Genomic DNA, 16,668 nt, shown 5'->3' on the forward strand with positions numbered 1-16,668 from the left:
TGTCCTTGGGAGGACTTTTCTTTCCTCTTCTTCGATGAGTAACTAAGATCCATCCTTCATTGTCTGGCTCTCCACTTATAGAACCACAAGCTTTGCCCCCATTATCTTTAGGGTTGGATGTCTTCTTTATGTTTGATACCAACATTATATAGTCGAAGGATTCAAACTTTATCTTACTTCACACATTAACAGGAGAAAACATGCTAGTTGCTGATACTACATTTATTGTAGTCGTTTCTTCTTCAAACTCAATTTTCCCATCTTGGTATAAACCCATGATTTTGTCTTTTAAGACAAAACATTTTTCTATAGGGTGACCAATTAAACGATGGTACTTGTAGTAGTTGGGTTCATTTACTCGATCAGCTTCTTTCGATCGCTTCATCTCTAGCAATTGAATAAGCTTAGCTTTCAGAAGTTCTTCCAACATTTCTGCAATATCTGAGTCAGGGAAAGGATACTTTTTCTCTTATCTTTCTTTCAAAGACACTTTCTTCTTATCCTGTGGGGAATCAAGCTTCATTTCTTAGGTTTTCTTTGAATTGGTAGCCACCTTGATGGGTTTGGTATTTACAGTCATAGACTGTTTTCCTTCACCCTTATCTGCCAAAGCTTTGCCCCCTTTACGGACATCTTTCTTACCGTTCCTTGGTTCTTGCACTGGAGGTCCCTGATTTCCAGTCGCTGACATGCTTAAATCCATGTCTTGAGCGCGAGTAGCTAATTCTTCAAAAGTTTTAGGCTTAATACTTTAAAGAATATAGCATAACCCCCAATTCATCCCTTAGTTGCACATGTCAAGAGCTGAGGATTCGGATAATCGCTCTTTGCAATTAAGACTGAGATTTCTCCACTTATGGATATAATCAATCACAGGCTCATTTTTCATTGGTGCGAACTCGTGAGTTCAATCATGCTCACCACACGTCGAATGCTATAGAAGCGATTAAGGAACTCACGTTCTAGTTGCTCTCAATTATCAATCATCCTAGGCTCTAAGTCTGTATACCAATCAAAAGCATTGCCCTTTAAAGAGCGAACAAAATGCTTCACCATAAGATCACCATAGGTGCCAGCATTGTTACAAGTTTTTATGAAGTGTGCAACATGCTGACAAGGATTTCCTTTACCATCAAACTATTGGAACTTTGATGGTTGATAATTTGGCGGCATCCTCATGCGATCTATCCTTTAAGAGTATGGCTTTGCATATGTGTACGAATGTTGAGTGACACTTTCCACTTGTTCCTTGATGGCTTCTTTGATGAGTTCCTTTAATTGATTGGTGGTGACCGCTTCATTAGATTTTTGTTGAAGATTATTTTCCACTTCCGTAGTGGAATTCTCCTTATTATCTTGGTGTTGATTTTGACCAAGATCCGTTGGTGCCTTTCCAGTAAGGCTACTAATTTTTGCCATCATTGAGGTAATTTGTTCATCTTTTTTTCTGATGCTTGTTGTCAGAGATTCCACAGTCTTCGCAAGAAATGTAACTTGTTCTTCTAGAGATGCTGTTTCAGTTGTCATGACAACCATCATTCCAAAGTCTACTTTTGACGAAGAACCTTGTCGAGCGGATGATGAAATAGAGCTACTGTTTGAGTAGCCATCATGTTCCTTGAGTTGATTGGTACTTGATCCTTTGGAGGAAACAAGTTGCATAGTAAAGACTTCTTCAAAACTTAGGAAAGAAACATCATACAAAGGATTTTGGTTGAGGATTAGGAGAGTTTGCTCATACAATTTAGTAAGAGCCTCTGTCTTTCTCCGAGTACCATATGGATGTGTTGGAACATCTGTTCTTGATGATGAAGTAAGAAAAACTGTAGGATTCGCTTTAGCAGGTTTAATAGCAACTTTATTGACGAGATTCTTCTTAGGAGCCATTTCGACTTGGAGATATTTAGAGATTTGTTTGAAGAAAGAAGATGAGAGGCAAAGATTGTCCCATTGAGCATGCCAGAAATTTGTACACACAAATTTTTCATCAAAATTTATTGGCTTGAAAATTATGAGACAAATACAAATATTTGATGATGTGAGTGATAATCTTTAAAAATTTCTCTGATTAATTTTTTCACTTCGTTTTCAAGAGTCACGAACTTGACTTTGTCTTAATCACGAACTTCGTTATCGCTTGATCACAAACTTCACCGTCGCTTGATCACAAACTTCGCCGTCGCTTGATATTCACTCCAAAAATCTCATATTCTTCTTGATCTCTGAAATGCTCTCAATCTTCGAATGCTTCTCAATTTTCGAATGCTTCCGAATGAATCAAGATGGCTTGGAGGAGCCCCCTATTTATAATGCTAAGTGGGAGACTTTGATGAGAATGAAATCTCTTTGAATTATCTCTAAATTATTTTAATTTATTTAGAGATAAATTATGATAACTCATTGAAAGTTTTTTGATTGGCCGGACTTTGAGTCCTTGAATTTTGATTGGCCAAAGTTAGGTGTTATCTCTAAATTATCTTAATTTATTTAGAGATAAATTAAATAATCCAATATGATTTTTATCTTTAAATTAATATAATTATTAGAGCTAATTTAAATGACCAATAATTAAATTTTGATTGCTCAAAATATGAAGATTATTTTTAAATTATTTTAGTTTATTTAGAGATAAATTGGATGACCAATAACTAATTTTTTGATTGGTTAAAATATAAATATTATCTCCAAATTATTTTGGTTTATTTAGAGATAAATTGGATGACCAATAACTAATTTTTGATTGGTCCAATTTAAATATTATCTTAAGAGATTAATATATACCAATAAGTGAATTGGTTCAATTATGTCTTTAAATAATCTAACCAATAAATTAATTATTTTATAATTAATTACATAATTAAAATATTATTAAATTCACATGACTGCACGTAATTAATTGATAATTTTTCCCTTCTACAATCCAACAATAATGTCGGTGGGCGACATTTTAAGGAAAATAATAGTATCCGTATACGATAATATTAAAATTATCAACAAATTAACTCGATAATATTATTCATGGGATATAGCATACGTAATAGGTAATAGGTTTGTTGTTAAATATATAGGTAGGCAGAAACATGTGTGAGCTTGGTTTAGGACCTAGGAGGTGAGAATGACATTAATTCTCCTCAAGTATAATGCCAATTCCCTAGGTACCCAAAATTCTCTTCCAATTGGTTCGCCTCAAAACAAAACAAATTTATGAGTCCTTGATTAAGAAGGAAGCCCCACCATCAAGTAATCCATGTGTCAAGGTTGTCTCCTACTCTTTGCTTTTGCCCATACAGAAATTATGGTGAGGCATCCCATGTGCATGCTAGCTAGCAATAACATTTTCTGATTCTTGTGTCAATGATATAATTATCAAGATGAAACCCCTCTCTCATATTCTATAGATAATAGTCTTCTCTTCAAACTCGTAACTGAAGTAGTAAGTGAATGTGAATACATATATACATATATACATATATATATATATATATATACACGTTTGTTTGTTGGTCTATAAAGCAAGTTGGAATATATCATGAACCAAACATCATTTTTTGTCCTTATTGTAGCAGTTAACTGCCAACAGCATGGCCCTGGAGATTTGAGAATATTGCAATAATACAAAGCCAAGCCAACGGACTTTTGATAATAATTTAAATATGTTCATTTATATTTATATATACATGTAGTGTAGAATGTAAGTGAAAAATGAAAAATACATTCTTGTCAAGTGGACCAAAGTTTATTTTCATGAGATTTGTTTGATGGTAAAGTTAATTAAAGGATGCAGAGAAGAGCATCTGACAGACGGCGTTATTGGAGAGTACAGTTGTAAGTAAGTACAGAAGATGGTTAGCGGCGCCAGCGAAGCCACGTGAGAATGCTTCACAAATACAGATCAGATCATTCAACATTAATCCAATCCAACATCAACTCAACATTCCTACTGGCGAGGGAGGCCCTACGGGTGATATTTGCCACCTCTGATTGAGGTGACTGCCAGCTGACAACTCCCTGTCTCATAAGTTTTTGCCCTGTTGGACGGTCCTAGCCCTGCATGCCCCTGGGAACCTGGTGGTATGTTTGGTAATTCAGTTGCCAAGGCCATCCACATGAATAAGCTAATGATGTGCCAATTTGCCAATTGCTCAGCTCCGCTCTTTAATTCGGGACACTTGTGCTCGCATTCAGGTGAGGTCCACAAATTGAGAGCTCTTGAAAACTTTTAAACTCTTATGCTAGTTTAGTTTTGAGCAAAATTAGAGCAAGAAAATCAACCCAGTTTTGATGCTAGTACTCGTATGTATATTTAATTTGTTTCTTCTTCCTGTCGCAGACTAGCTAGGGTACTAATTACTTACCTTGTCATTTTTAGTTAGTATTAATATTATATATATATGCGCTTTTATCTTAATTTGAAATATATAGATATATATAACATGGAATTTTGCGTTCTTTGTTTTTGTTAGATTTGTTTGAGGGACTATCATGTAGTTGACCAATTGTATGTAAGACACATGGGGAATTGGAAATCTAAGGTTCTTCCGAAGATCAAAAAGGTTTTTGAGAAAAACGGTACGAAGAAGGCTGCTGTCGAGGCTTGCAAGTCCTTTGATGATTCGAAGGTTTTGAGTTACTACTTCACATAAAATACAATTACTCACTCCTAGTCCTACTACTATCTCTATTTATTACATTTTGCATTTCCAGAAAAAGGGTTTTTGAACTTGTCATATTTCTTTTTAGGAGGAGATCAGTAAGGAATTTGAAGCCAAAAAGGCTGTGCTTCAACCTAAAATAGTTGAAATGTACGAAGCTTCACCTGCTGAAATTAAGGTGGTCAGCTTCTCTTTGATTAATTATTAATTATTTTGGATTACCCTGTCTCATTTTAATTGAGCGTTTACTATATTATTTTGTGGTTTGTTTTCCCAACATACCACTGTTAAGGACCCCAAAGGGGCAGGATTATAGAAGCACTCCGCTGATGTTCACAAGTTCCTTGAAGAGCTCACCAAAATCGGTAAGTAATAATTATTCTCATAAATAAAATCTTAGTAGTAGTAGTAGTAGTAGTAGTTATAATTTCTGACCCAAGTTAAACGAAAAATGAAAATATACTACGCTGTTGGTTAACTTGACAGAGTTTCCGGGTTCGAAAGCAGTGTGCGAAGCATCGTCAAAGTATGGGGCAGCCTTGGTACAAGGACCAGTGATGTTTATCTTGGAGAAAGTCTCAACCTTGATTGTGGTACAAGCGCCAGCAGCTCAGGAAGAAACGAGCGGCAAAGAGAAGGAGATAGCAGTGGAAGAAGAGAAGAAAGAAGAGGTTGTCTTGGTTGAAGAAAAAGCTCAAGTGGCGGAGCCTGCCAAGGTGGAGGAAGCAGGTGAACCACCCAAGGCCCAGACGGCAGTAAATTAAGCATTGGTGTTACATCTTAATTTATATAAACAACATTGATTGGATATTCTTTGCAATTTCTCTGGAATTGTTTCGAGTGAAGCTAGCTCTCATGTGTCCTGTGTAATAGTATTTAATTTTTTTTTAATTTTGGAATTACAGGGTATAGTGTGGCAAGTGATTGGGGGAGGAACTATATATTTGTATTTGATATTTGACAATTGATATGCTAGTTTCTTTTTTTAATATCGATTGTAAAAAAGGGGAAAAAATGATTACATAAATCTCTGTTACCACATTAATTAAGCCCACCGAACCATTCAATTATATTAGGAATATCTCTTACCATTTGTTATGAGTTATGTATTTCCTCACTTTTGCTATTGGTTTCAATACTCTCTCTTCCAAATATAGAGCCTTAAAAGATAAAATTAGTCTAGATAAGACAGGGGGTTGGTTATACATAAATTTTATTTGAAAATTTGAATAAACAAATACCTATATATAAATTACCTTATCCAAGTTTGGCTCTTCTAATTGAGAAAACAAGTGGAAATACTAAAAGCAAGTGGTGTCCAAAATAAAAGTCCAATGGGCTGTATTACAGACTAAAGCCCAAGCTGGAAGCAACGGGGTTTCCCCTCCTTCCTTCTCTTGCTCAATCCGACTATTGCGCCTCTGCCCACAACATGATGTCTCTCATCAGTTTCTGCCTCTGTAACTGCCGGTACGCTAACCAGCTATTCTCGCAAAATTTTTAAAGGTTTGATCTTTACCCTTTCTCTCTCTCTCTCTCTCTCTCTCTCTCTCAAAGAATGTTTACTTAACATCCATGCAAAATCTGGCTCAATTACGATGTAATTTTGCTCCTTGTCTTCTTAATTTGCCGTTGACTAAAGTTTTTCTTTTTGCAATTTATACATTATAGCTAGCAATTCATGCCAAGTGGAATCCCAGATGGAAGCAATAAAGGCTCAAGGTATTGGTTCAGAATCACAAGTGGAGGATTTGGGGCGATGCGTTGATGAAATTTCCACCACTGTCAATCAGGTGACTGTTTCCTAATTCAAAGTGAAAACAAGTGAAACAAACCCATGACTACTTTTGGTCACAAGGTTTCTTTTCTCAAAATTCTCTAATTTGTGCTCATCTTTTGGCTGGGTCCTTTATTCATCATCCACGTAACCTTGGTTATCATATAACAACTACGCAATTACAAGTCTTTTAGAGTTCATTCCGCTGCTTGGTCTTTCAAGGATTGCGACTGCATGTATATATCTACATAAGAAGCACCAAAGATGAAGCTGCACTAACTAGCACAGAATTCCAAAAAACCCCCATACAGGGATCCTATACAATTGCACACGATGAATTATTATTATTATTTTTGGCATTTAGATGCTTAGATTTTTAAATCCAGTAATCAAATGTAAGTTAATGTCAAATTCGAAAGCTGGGAGCTAGTATCTGATTTGCATTAAAGTATAACATTTGGATGATAATTTGGTATGTATCCATTCCCCTCTGCTATTGTGGCTGCTCATTTGTTCCCATCGAGTCTTCCTGCATTTTCCGGCTTCCACATACACTTGCTTCTTTATGTTATTGATCAAAACTATATTCAACTTGCAGCTTGAGCAAAGAGTCAATGATGTTGAACAGTTCTACATGACTACAGACAACACGCAGCTGACTACTACCAAATATAGTTCTGTTTTTAAGGACAAAGTCAAGGAAAAGCAGCTTACTAACATTGAGAAGCAGCAGCAAGAAGCATCACATAGAGAGGCAGCTGCTGTGAAGAGAATGCAGGATCTTATGCGTCAATTTGCCACAATTTTACGTCAGGTAAGCATGAATAATTTGAATTTTCTTTGGAGTTATTGATCGTGTGGTCAGTCTCCACCTTCTAATTTCAAAACCTACGTCTTCCTCTAGGTCTCATTCTCCTAGTTTTCAATTCCGTTCATGTGAAATATTTATTTAGTTTTTCTGATTAAGGCTTATCAATTCTTACCTAGATAAAGGCAAAGAAAGCTAGCTTGTTATTTGAAAATTTTCAAAGATTGTTAGTAGATGTTGTCTTGAGATGTTCTAATCAGGGATCTGTCACATTTGAATTATAGCTGCTGAAATCTTATTTAGCTGGTATATAAACTTCTATCACAGATGGATCACATGACATTTTTCTAGGAACTTTTGCCCTTTAAGTTGGTAGAGTATGCTAGAGCTTGATTCTTCCGCATTTTTCTCTCTTCATTCTCTCTTTTCTTAATAAATTTTGTGCTTTTAGGGGAAAAATCGTTGCCTCTACTTCTTATGTTGTGTTATTTGAATAGTTATCATTATCGACTCACACAAAATTTGTCCTCATACTAAACTCTATACGCTAGCAATTATCTCTCTCTCCTATTTCTCCTAGGTGGAGCTGTGCTTTGAGTTGCTGGTAAACAAGACAGAATGCACTTAGGTTTTTAAATTTATAGTAAAAAAATTAAGGGTTTCACACCACAACAAAAACCACCATCCCCATCATTATCATTGTTAAGATTGTTTTTATATATTTTATTGCTACTAAATCATTATAAATGTTGTATATCCTCCCTCTCCTATTCCTCTAATGGCTTAAAATTTAATGTGGTCTTGCCTCAAAATTAAACCATTTTTGTTGAAAACTAATGGCGTCAATACTTTAAGGTGCAAAAACAGTGCCAACCAGTTCATAATTACTAGTTAATTTCAAATTCACTTTGTCAACTGTCAGATCACTCAGCACAAATGGGCACATCCTTTTATGCATCCTGTTGATGTTGAGGGTCTTGGTTTGCATGACTATTATGAGGTAAAGCTCATTGCTTGTTTCAAAATTTTCTGATTGGCTATCTTTCTCATATATAGGAAGGCACATATTTTGTGCTTTCATTAGCCTTTATATTTGATGTACTCTTTTTTTGTGCTTTAGAAATTTACTATACTATTTTTTTTTCCTTGATAAACATATATACAAGATATACGCCTATGCTTATAAAGGCTGACGTAGTGAGTTAGCATGAAAACAAAGGCTGGTACTCGATAGAGCCTTTAAGATTGATAACCAAGTTTCAAACTAGAAACTTGCACTCAAAATTTGAGAGAAAATATAATATTATTCAATAATTTAAAAGAAATAAGTTTTCTAATAACTAAGCCTAAGGGTGTTATTTATAATAGCTTAATCCTACTTGACCTAAATTTAGAGTGCCAGTAAAATAAATTAAAATAAGGAATTATTCTACCCTAGACTTCTTTGAAGTACAAGAAAAGTAAATTCCTAAACCAATGCTTGCTTGTTGTCCAAGTAAATTAAAATAAAAAGAATTTTCTATTATTCCTATAATTCCTAATAAGTTTCCCAACTAAATAAAAAAAATACTAAATGCTAAAATTACTTGTTAGACTATCTACGTCAAAGGCCTCTCATTCATGGTTCATACATTGTTAAATTCTGATTATTTAATTTATTTATTCTTTAATGTGTATTTTAACTAATATATCATAGGGTTGTGGACGTTAGGTTATTCAGAAGCCTATGGACTTTGGTACAATAAAAAGTAAGATGGAAGCTAAGGATGGTACCGGCTACAATAATGTACGTGAAATTTATGCTGATGTTAGATTGGTTTTCAAGAACGCAATGAAATACAATGATGAAAGACACGATGTCCATATAATGGCCAAAACTTTATTGGAAAAATTTGAGGAGAAGTGGCTACAACTTTTGCCTAAAGTTGCTGAAGAGGTAAGCTACTATCTGGGCAAGAGTAACTTTCACTGGTAAATAGATGATAATTTATCTGAACTTGTTGTTTATCAGTAGTTTTTGTCTTTTAGCATGATGTTATAGAATCATACTGCTTCATGAGTGTTGCATGTCAGTTCACTCGCTTAAGGTTACTTGCAGGAGAAAAGACAGGTTGAGGAGGAAGCAAAGTCACAGCTAGATATGAAGCTGGCACAAGAGGCAGCTCATGCTAACATGGCCAGAGAGTTGAGCAATGAAGTATGTAAAACGTTATGAGCCTCTTACATGGCATATATAAATTGGAAGAATGCTTCTAACCTTTATTTTTGTTTTTACACTAATCCTCATTTATCAACTAAAGGAATGTCAACTCAAATTTTATTGTTCGCGTAAGATGCTCTGAACAATAGAATTTTCAATTCTTTCAGCTTTGTGAGGTTGATTTGCAATTGGAGAAACTCAGACAGATGGTCATCCAGAGATGCAGGTTTGTTTAAAGATAAGTAATTGTCTGGATTTTGATGTATTTGAAAAAATTTACAAATATCATCAATTGGTTTGCATCAGGATTAGAGTTAGATGGATATGGCTTTACAATTCATATGGTAAAGACTATTCTGTCGACATGAATTTGAGATTGGTTTGACTTCCTTTTAACAGTGATTACTAGTATGTAGCATTTTATGTGGCAGTGGACAGAGATAGAGAGTTAATCATCTATTTCGTTTTCAACCAACTATACTTTCTGGCTCTCAATTTCATTTTTTGGTGATGGTGTGGTAGATTATGGTGAAATAGTTAACCATCTGTTTCATTTTTAACCAACCATACGTCTCTCATTTCTTAATTGCATTTTATGGTAATAGTGTGGTAAATTATGGTACATTATTAAGTTTTTGGTAGAGGTACCATAATTCTGATATTGTTGATAGAATAGAGATCACATTTTGGTTATTGGCCAAAGAAAGAAGAGGATCACATCTTGGTTGGCAAATTTCATTGAATATCTGCCAAAAGTAATTCTTGCATGCTTTTCTGTCTAAATGATGTGTACTGTTTTCATGCCTGACCATTTGAGTTTGTATTTTAAATTCTTTGAGACCTTTTAGCAATAAATGCTAACTATATATGGATCATCATATAGAAAAATGTCCACTGAAGAGAAAAAGAAACTTGGGACGGCTCTCACCCGATTGTCGCCTGAAGATCTTAGTAAGGCTCTGGAGATAGTTGCTGAGAACAATCCTGGCTTTCAACCAACAGCCCAAGAGGTGGATCTTGACATAGATGCCCAGGTAATTGCTTAGGTTCCAATAACGTGTTTTTACTTCATCTTTTGTATTTAGACTACTATATTCTTGTAAGGCTGCAGCCATTGAGGCATATGCCCATCTCTTTTGACTGCACAGAGTGAATTAACATTGTGGAGGTTAAAGGTTTTTGTTCAAGATAAACTAAAACTAGCTGGAAAGTGCTCTGAAGATGTGGATTGCAACAACATAAATAATAATGAGAATACCATCAAGAGCAACTCCAAACGAAAAAGGGAGATATCTGATGTTCTTACAAAGAATGCTATAAAGAGGACTCGGAAGCTGTCTCCTAACTCATGATCAACTGTTGGAGCCTCTTAGAATAGTGTTTTCATGCTTATACTTGGATTTGAAGTTGCCCAGCTGCTAAATGTTAGTATAAAGTGTAATCAAGTGAGAATTTTAGTTTGCCGGTGGCACAACTCCTTATGATAATGTAAAGGTGCATAGATTACATTTAGTACATAACAAGCGCTAGTTATGGCCATTGTGGAACCAAAATGAATTGTCAAGTTGTAAAATTTCAGGCCGCATAAGAGAAAGGCCTAAACTAGGGGGGTACAATCTTTCTCATCCATCGTTTATCCTTTTGTTTGTGAGCAAAAGTCGCATAACTGATCCTTGATTGGTTTTGGAAGTTGAGATATATTTGAAGACTTTTATGGACACTTGTAAGCCCATGGTCTCCTCGTAAAACAATAGGCAGAAACTTCAACAACTCCCAACCGGCTAGTTGCAGCCACCCATGTTTTATGGTTGTCAACATTCTTTGATTTTATTTCAATTAGCATACGTGTGTACTAATAAGTACAAACTCACATTGCCATCCATCTGGAGTATAACAGCAACTCCACATGATGGTTTGGTTTGATTGTATATGCCATGCAAATCATGACACAATAATGGTTGGATCCAATATTTCTTGTGTTCTGTTTAAATTTTGAAAACTGCAATCTATCAAAGGACAAGAACGCCCCCTAGCTTCAGTTACAGTGCACAAATATTACTTTCCGAACCGTATTTCACATGGAATATGAAAACTAGGATAGCTTGGAAATACTAAAAGGGAAGCACCAGTAGTATACTATAAAATCTAGCTAGTATATAAATGGAGGTTGGAACTTAAATGCTTGAGCGGCAGCTATCGTATTCATGAGTGTTACTACGCAGCCAAGAACCAGCTTGTCCAAGTCATTGCATGTGAAATGTGTTAGGTTGTTTGGCCTGAGCAAGCATTTGAACAACTTCTCTCATTGTTGGTCGTTCCACGCTGTGCTCCTCGACACACAGCATTGCCACAAAGAAAACCTGCATTGCTTCCTCCACTGGAATGTTACTTACTCGCTGGTCCAATATCTTCACTACCCCTTCTTTATTCCAGTTCGTCTGCCTCTTGGTCCACTGAACAATGTCCAGCCCTTCCTCTCCAAAGTCACCAACTGGCCTCCGCCCGGTTATCAACTCCAACAGTACCACCCCAAAGCTGTATACATCACTCTTCTCGTCAACTTTCAAAGTGTATGCGTATTCTGTGACAAGAAGAACAAGGGAAGCACAAGTAAGTATTTTTATTGACCACAGAGTATTGTCGCCGAATTGACGTTCGTCGCTCATAACGGCAATGGGGTCTCTTCGTTGAGTCTGACATTCCATGACCTATCCACTACATATAATTGGTTCTTTTTTTCTTAAAAAAAAAAGTAATAAATTCCGTACACTTGGGCTACAGAGAAAAAGAAACAAAGCTCAGCTCTCTTCCCCCAAGTAAAGTGACCATCTCTGCGTGGAAAAGGATAAAGTAATTGGTGCGTTATGTCTGTATTCCATAGACAGGTTCCTCTTTCTAGGGCTAAGGGAAAGTAAAGCTTAGATCCCGATCAGGATTCTTTGTATGCATTTTGTTATTCTTCTAATCTAGATTTTTAGTCAAAAAGGTTGTGTGTGATTGGTGCAAACAAATATGGATTTATGATTTCCAAGACACGCAAAATCTCACAAGTCACACCCCATTTGACGCGAAATTGCTGCACAACTTTTATTGTGTTAGTGGAGCCTTTCACCTCCTTGGACTCCACATCACTTTTCTCACTGCCTTATTTCAAGCTAAAGTATATTCTCCGTTCTGTGAACATGAGACGATGAGGACTAAAACGAGATATAGGGTACGGTGTACTGTATGCTAGGATTTATCTTATTAGACGCCGAGTGCCCCGTTCATTACTTTTTCTTTCATAATCTATTTCTTTACATTCAATCATAGAAGTAGGACTAATATCGGTTTATTGGGGAACATACTTACTCACTAGGGCCAAAAGACTAGGGAAATGATTGTTAATTTATATTGAGAGAGAGAGAGAGAGAGAACAACCAATGTTATGTTACTATATAGGCAGTGAAAGAGCTGTACCTGGAGCGATATAACCATATGAACCAGCAATCGCCGACATGCACTCTGAAGTTCCAGTGTCTTGCAAGAACTTGGCAAGCCCAAAATCTGCTACATGAGCCTCAAAATCAGAATTGAGTAAAATGTTGTTCGACTTCACATCTCGATGGAGGATCAGCGGGGAACAATCATGGTGCAGGTAACATAGGCCTTTTGCAGCTTCTATGGCTATTTTCAGCCTAGTATCCCACCTGAGATAACCGCCTCCCTTTCCGTGAAGAACCTCACCTAAGCTTCCATTTGGCATGTACTCGTATACTAGTAAATTGGTCTCTTTATTGGAACAAAATGCCAGCAATCGCACGATATTCCTGTGCCGAATCTTACCCAACGTCTGTATTTCTGCTGAGAGGCCGTTATCATGCGAAGAACCTTTGCTTATGCCTAAGAGCTTCTTAACAGCTACCTGCTCTCCTGTTGGGATAATTCCTCTGTAGACAATGCCAGCTCCACCTCTCCCTATCACATTGGTTTCTTTTATACATTCCAAGATATCTTTGCTTCCAAATTCCAGCTTTTGGAATGCGGTTAGCTTCCAAGAGTGTGAATTTCTTCGTACCTTTCGTGTCTTGATAATCGCCAAAGCAGCAAAAATCAAGGAACAAACCAAAAGTCCCAAAGCAAAAAGAAGCTTAAATTTTGCAGGGACTTGAGAATTTGTGCCACTCTGATTATGTAATTCTAATGGAGACGTAGAAGAATAATTGCAAGTGTTCAAGTATGACCCACAAAGCTGAGGGTTACCAACAAAGGACGTTGAGTTGAAGAATGCATACTGTCCAAACTGCGGTATTGATCCGGAGAAGTTGTTGTGAGAAAAATCTGCACTAGTTAGGCTTTTTATAGAACCAATTTCCTTGGGAAGGCTTTGGTTTAAGTGGTTCCAAGAAACATTGAGGTAATTCAATATGTGAATTTGAGCAATTTGAACTGGGATTGGACCACTGAGTTGGTTCTGGCTCAAATCCAGATACGTTAGCAGCATACAATTGCCTATCTTGGATGGGATTGTGCCTGAGAAGTTGTTTCTACTCATATCCAACTTTAGCACACTTTTCAATCGGCTAATCTCAGATGGGATTTCCCCTGTGAATCTGTTCGAACTAAGTAGTAGAATCTGCAAGCTTGAGAAATTTCCAATTGAACCTGGAAGTGACCCTGATAACCTGTTGTTTGAAAGATTCAGCTGGCCAAGTTTTGTGGGTACCATACCTCTATCTTGTGGAATTCGTCCACTGAGGTAATTGTTCTGCAACTCCACGAGTGATAGCTCTGGCAAGTAAAGAAATCCATTGGGTATAGATCCTGTCAGATAATTCTGTCCCATTCGAACTCTTGATAGTGTGTCGCATTTACTAAGATCCTCACGTAGAGGACCAAACAAGAAATTGTTGAACAGAATTAAAATCTGCAGCCTCCTTCCGAAGCAAAGAGATTTTGGGACCAAACCAGTGAGCTTATTAGTTGACAGATCAAGCTCAACCAATCTACCATTTGCTCCAAGCTTTGAAGGAATGGATCCTGTGAAATTATTGTGCCACAGCTTTAGGACTTCCAACTTGGGTAGCTCCGCAATAAACTGAGGAATCTCGCCATGAAATTTGTTGACGAATAAGTTCAGCAGGATGAGCTCACAAAGACCAGACAACTCGAGTGGAATGTCCCCTGTTATCATATTGTTGGAAAGGTCAAGGGATTTCAAGTTACTCAAATTGCCTATTTGAGGAGGAATCGAACCACTGATCTCATTTGTTTGCAAGAAGAGAGTATCCAGTTTCTTTAGATTGCCAAGTTCGGGAGGAATTGGACCCTCCAAGCTGCAGTTAGCTAGGTCTAAATGAACCAGATTGACCAGCTTGCCAAACTGAGGTGGAATTCCACCATCAAACTCATTGTAGTAACCCAAAAAAAGCTGCTTGAGATTTGTTAGATTACCGAGTTCAGCAGGTATGGAACCACCCAAATCATTTCCAGCAAGAGATAGATATTTGAGCTGCTCCAAACTTCCATAGGCCTTAGGAATTTCTCCGCTAAAGTAATTCCCGCCAAAATTTAAGTGCAACAGCTTGGGAAGTTTTGTAACGCCTAATGGGAGTGAGCCATTGAAATTATTGTCATAAGCGTCTAGCACCAGGAGCTCTTTCATCTGAGAGAAATCCCAGTTTGGCTCTCCACTGAACATATTGTTTGATATGTTAAGAAACTGAAGCCTTGTTAGCTTGTGAATTTCTTGCGGAAAGTCACCCGAGAAGCTGTTGCCAGACACTGAAAGATTGGCAAGGCTGCGAAGTTGGGTGATCACTGGAGAGAGAGAACCAGAAATGTTAGAGTTGGATATATCAAGAGAAACTATTGATCTATTCAAGACATCACATTGAACGCCAGTCCAAGAACAAACAGACAAGTAGTTTGACACATTCCAACTACGTAGAGGAGTGCAGGAATCAAATTCTTGTTTTAGAGAAACCAGGATTGATGCTTGCTTTTTCAGAGACAGATTGTAGGAAGAAACTCGAGTACAAGAAGAGAGGAAGGATATGATGAGAGAGAAGAGGAAGAGAAACTTCATATCCGAAGAAACCATTGGCACCTATGGCGTTTAGAGGAGGGTCCTGGAGATTTCAATCCTTTTATTCAGATTGAAGAAAAGCAGTGAGCATTTGGTAGAATACTCTAATAGAGCTTGCAGAGGTAAATACATAGAGAGAGAGAGAGAGAGAGAGAAGCTGAGTGAATCTAAAGGCAAAGTGTTGCACATTAACAGCATCCGAGGTCCTTTCTCTTTAAGCCCAGTATATTTTGGTTTCATCTTTTGCTTTATCAAAAGAAAAGCAAAAGCAATGTTTGCATAAAGACGTAGGCACGGACCGTTTGATCAAACAATATTTTAGAATCCAGATTGCTTTTCAGGGCAACTTACATGTCTGCCCTTAGCCCCCATATTTTCTTTCCGAATTATTGGATTCATCCGGCTTTGAATCTTCGAATCAATGGTGGAGGAGGATTTTATTTTTATTTTCTTTTGAGGAGGTTTCATTTATGAAACAAGTTAATAAATAAATACAAATTAGATGAAAAAGTGGATGCCAAGTCAGGCAATGGAATGTGCTGTGATGGTCTTAGTTTTGAGTTATTCGTTTTTCATGCGAATAACTTGCTCTCTTGGATGACCGGGACCGTTACCATCTTTCTTTTTCGTCCCTCGTAGCGTAAAAAAAGAAAATGCCAGCAGCATGTTGGCGCATTCTCTCTCCTCAAAATTGCAGCAATAGCTTTGGAAATATATGTTTGAAGAACAAGGACATAGATTCCCACAGCATAGCAAATAACAGTGGGCTTCCCAAGCAAAGGAAGATGGCTTGGCAGGTACGCATATCAAACATCAACTCACCTTGCACTTTGCATCATCTTTTCCTTTTAGGATGGAAACTAGCTGCTAGCTACTCCTATTTTCCGGGCCCAAGTACGTACGTCTCCTTGTTTCCAATCTTTTGGTCCATCATCACCTTCATCATAAGTTGGTCCATCCCCAAAAGAAGATGCAACTATCCCACGACATTCCATTTTAATTCACTTATCATATTCGTAACACAATCAATCAACAGTTCCACATTATAGTTAGTAACCCAGATGCTAATCTATAATTCAGACAAGATTTACATTATATTTTGTTTCTTTTTCACTTGAGGTAACAGAAATCATCCCTCTTCACAAATATAAAATGCATACTCAA

At 36.9% G+C, this 16,668-nt stretch overlaps 3 protein-coding genes across 4 annotated transcripts; 2 read left to right on the forward strand and 1 right to left on the reverse strand.

Moving 5' to 3' along the window:
* Positions 1-4,168: 4,168 nt before the first annotated feature.
* On the forward strand, positions 4,169-5,679 carry LOC110428618 (plasma membrane-associated cation-binding protein 1-like). The gene is given in 5 exon segments (XM_021444485.1): positions 4,169-4,293; positions 4,464-4,619; positions 4,741-4,830; positions 4,933-5,017; positions 5,139-5,679. Coding segments are annotated over 5 exon segments (621 nt in total). The 5' UTR covers positions 4,169-4,281; the 3' UTR covers positions 5,417-5,679.
* Positions 5,680-5,997: 318 nt separating this feature from the next.
* On the forward strand, positions 5,998-11,126 carry LOC110428617 (transcription factor GTE1). Of its 2 annotated transcripts, XM_021444482.1 has the most exons (9): positions 5,998-6,158; positions 6,324-6,445; positions 7,028-7,243; positions 8,160-8,237; positions 8,949-9,173; positions 9,336-9,434; positions 9,605-9,663; positions 10,321-10,471; positions 10,586-11,126. In XM_021444482.1, exons 2-9 carry the CDS (start codon positions 6,353-6,355, stop codon positions 10,787-10,789), a joined length of 1,125 nt encoding a protein of 374 aa, XP_021300157.1. In that variant the 5' UTR covers positions 5,998-6,158; positions 6,324-6,352; the 3' UTR covers positions 10,790-11,126. The 2 variants fall into 2 exon arrangements, with proteins under 2 accessions (XP_021300157.1, XP_021300158.1); XM_021444483.1 differs by lacking the exon at positions 8,160-8,237.
* A 135-nt stretch (positions 11,127-11,261) lies between these two features.
* BAM3 (Leucine-rich receptor-like protein kinase family protein) lies at positions 11,262-15,682 on the reverse strand. The gene is made up of 2 exons (XM_021444481.1): positions 12,897-15,682; positions 11,262-12,018 (listed from the first exon to the last, which is right to left on the reverse strand). The coding sequence occupies exons 1-2, from the start codon at positions 15,517-15,519 to the stop codon at positions 11,681-11,683; spliced, it is 2,961 nt and encodes a 986-aa protein (XP_021300156.1). The 5' UTR covers positions 15,520-15,682; the 3' UTR covers positions 11,262-11,680.
* Positions 15,683-16,668: the final 986 nt, after the last annotated feature.

This window comes from Theobroma umbraticum, unplaced genomic scaffold, assembly GCF_002168275.2.
Source record: "Theobroma umbraticum cultivar Fairchild unplaced genomic scaffold, ASM216827v3 scaffold_1682.0, whole genome shotgun sequence".
NCBI lineage: Eukaryota > Viridiplantae > Streptophyta > Magnoliopsida > Malvales > Malvaceae > Theobroma > Theobroma umbraticum.

Excerpts from the sequence above, each read along its gene's own strand:
- LOC110428617 (XM_021444482.1), top strand. The coding sequence starts at position 6,353 with ATGGAAGCAATAAAGGCTCAAGGTATTGGTTCAGAATCACAAGTGGAG. Across the intron at positions 8,238-8,948 it reads GTTTGCATGACTATTATGAG|GTTATTCAGAAGCCTATGGA; the intron begins GTAAAGCTCATT and ends TGTGGACGTTAG. Across the intron at positions 9,435-9,604 it reads CCAGAGAGTTGAGCAATGAA|CTTTGTGAGGTTGATTTGCA; the intron begins GTATGTAAAACG and ends CAATTCTTTCAG.
- BAM3 (XM_021444481.1), bottom strand. The coding sequence starts at position 15,519 with ATGGTTTCTTCGGATATGAAGTTTCTCTTCCTCTTCTCTCTCATCATA. Across the intron at positions 12,019-12,896 it reads ATATGGTTATATCGCTCCAG|AATACGCATACACTTTGAAA; the intron begins GTACAGCTCTTT and ends TTCTTGTCACAG.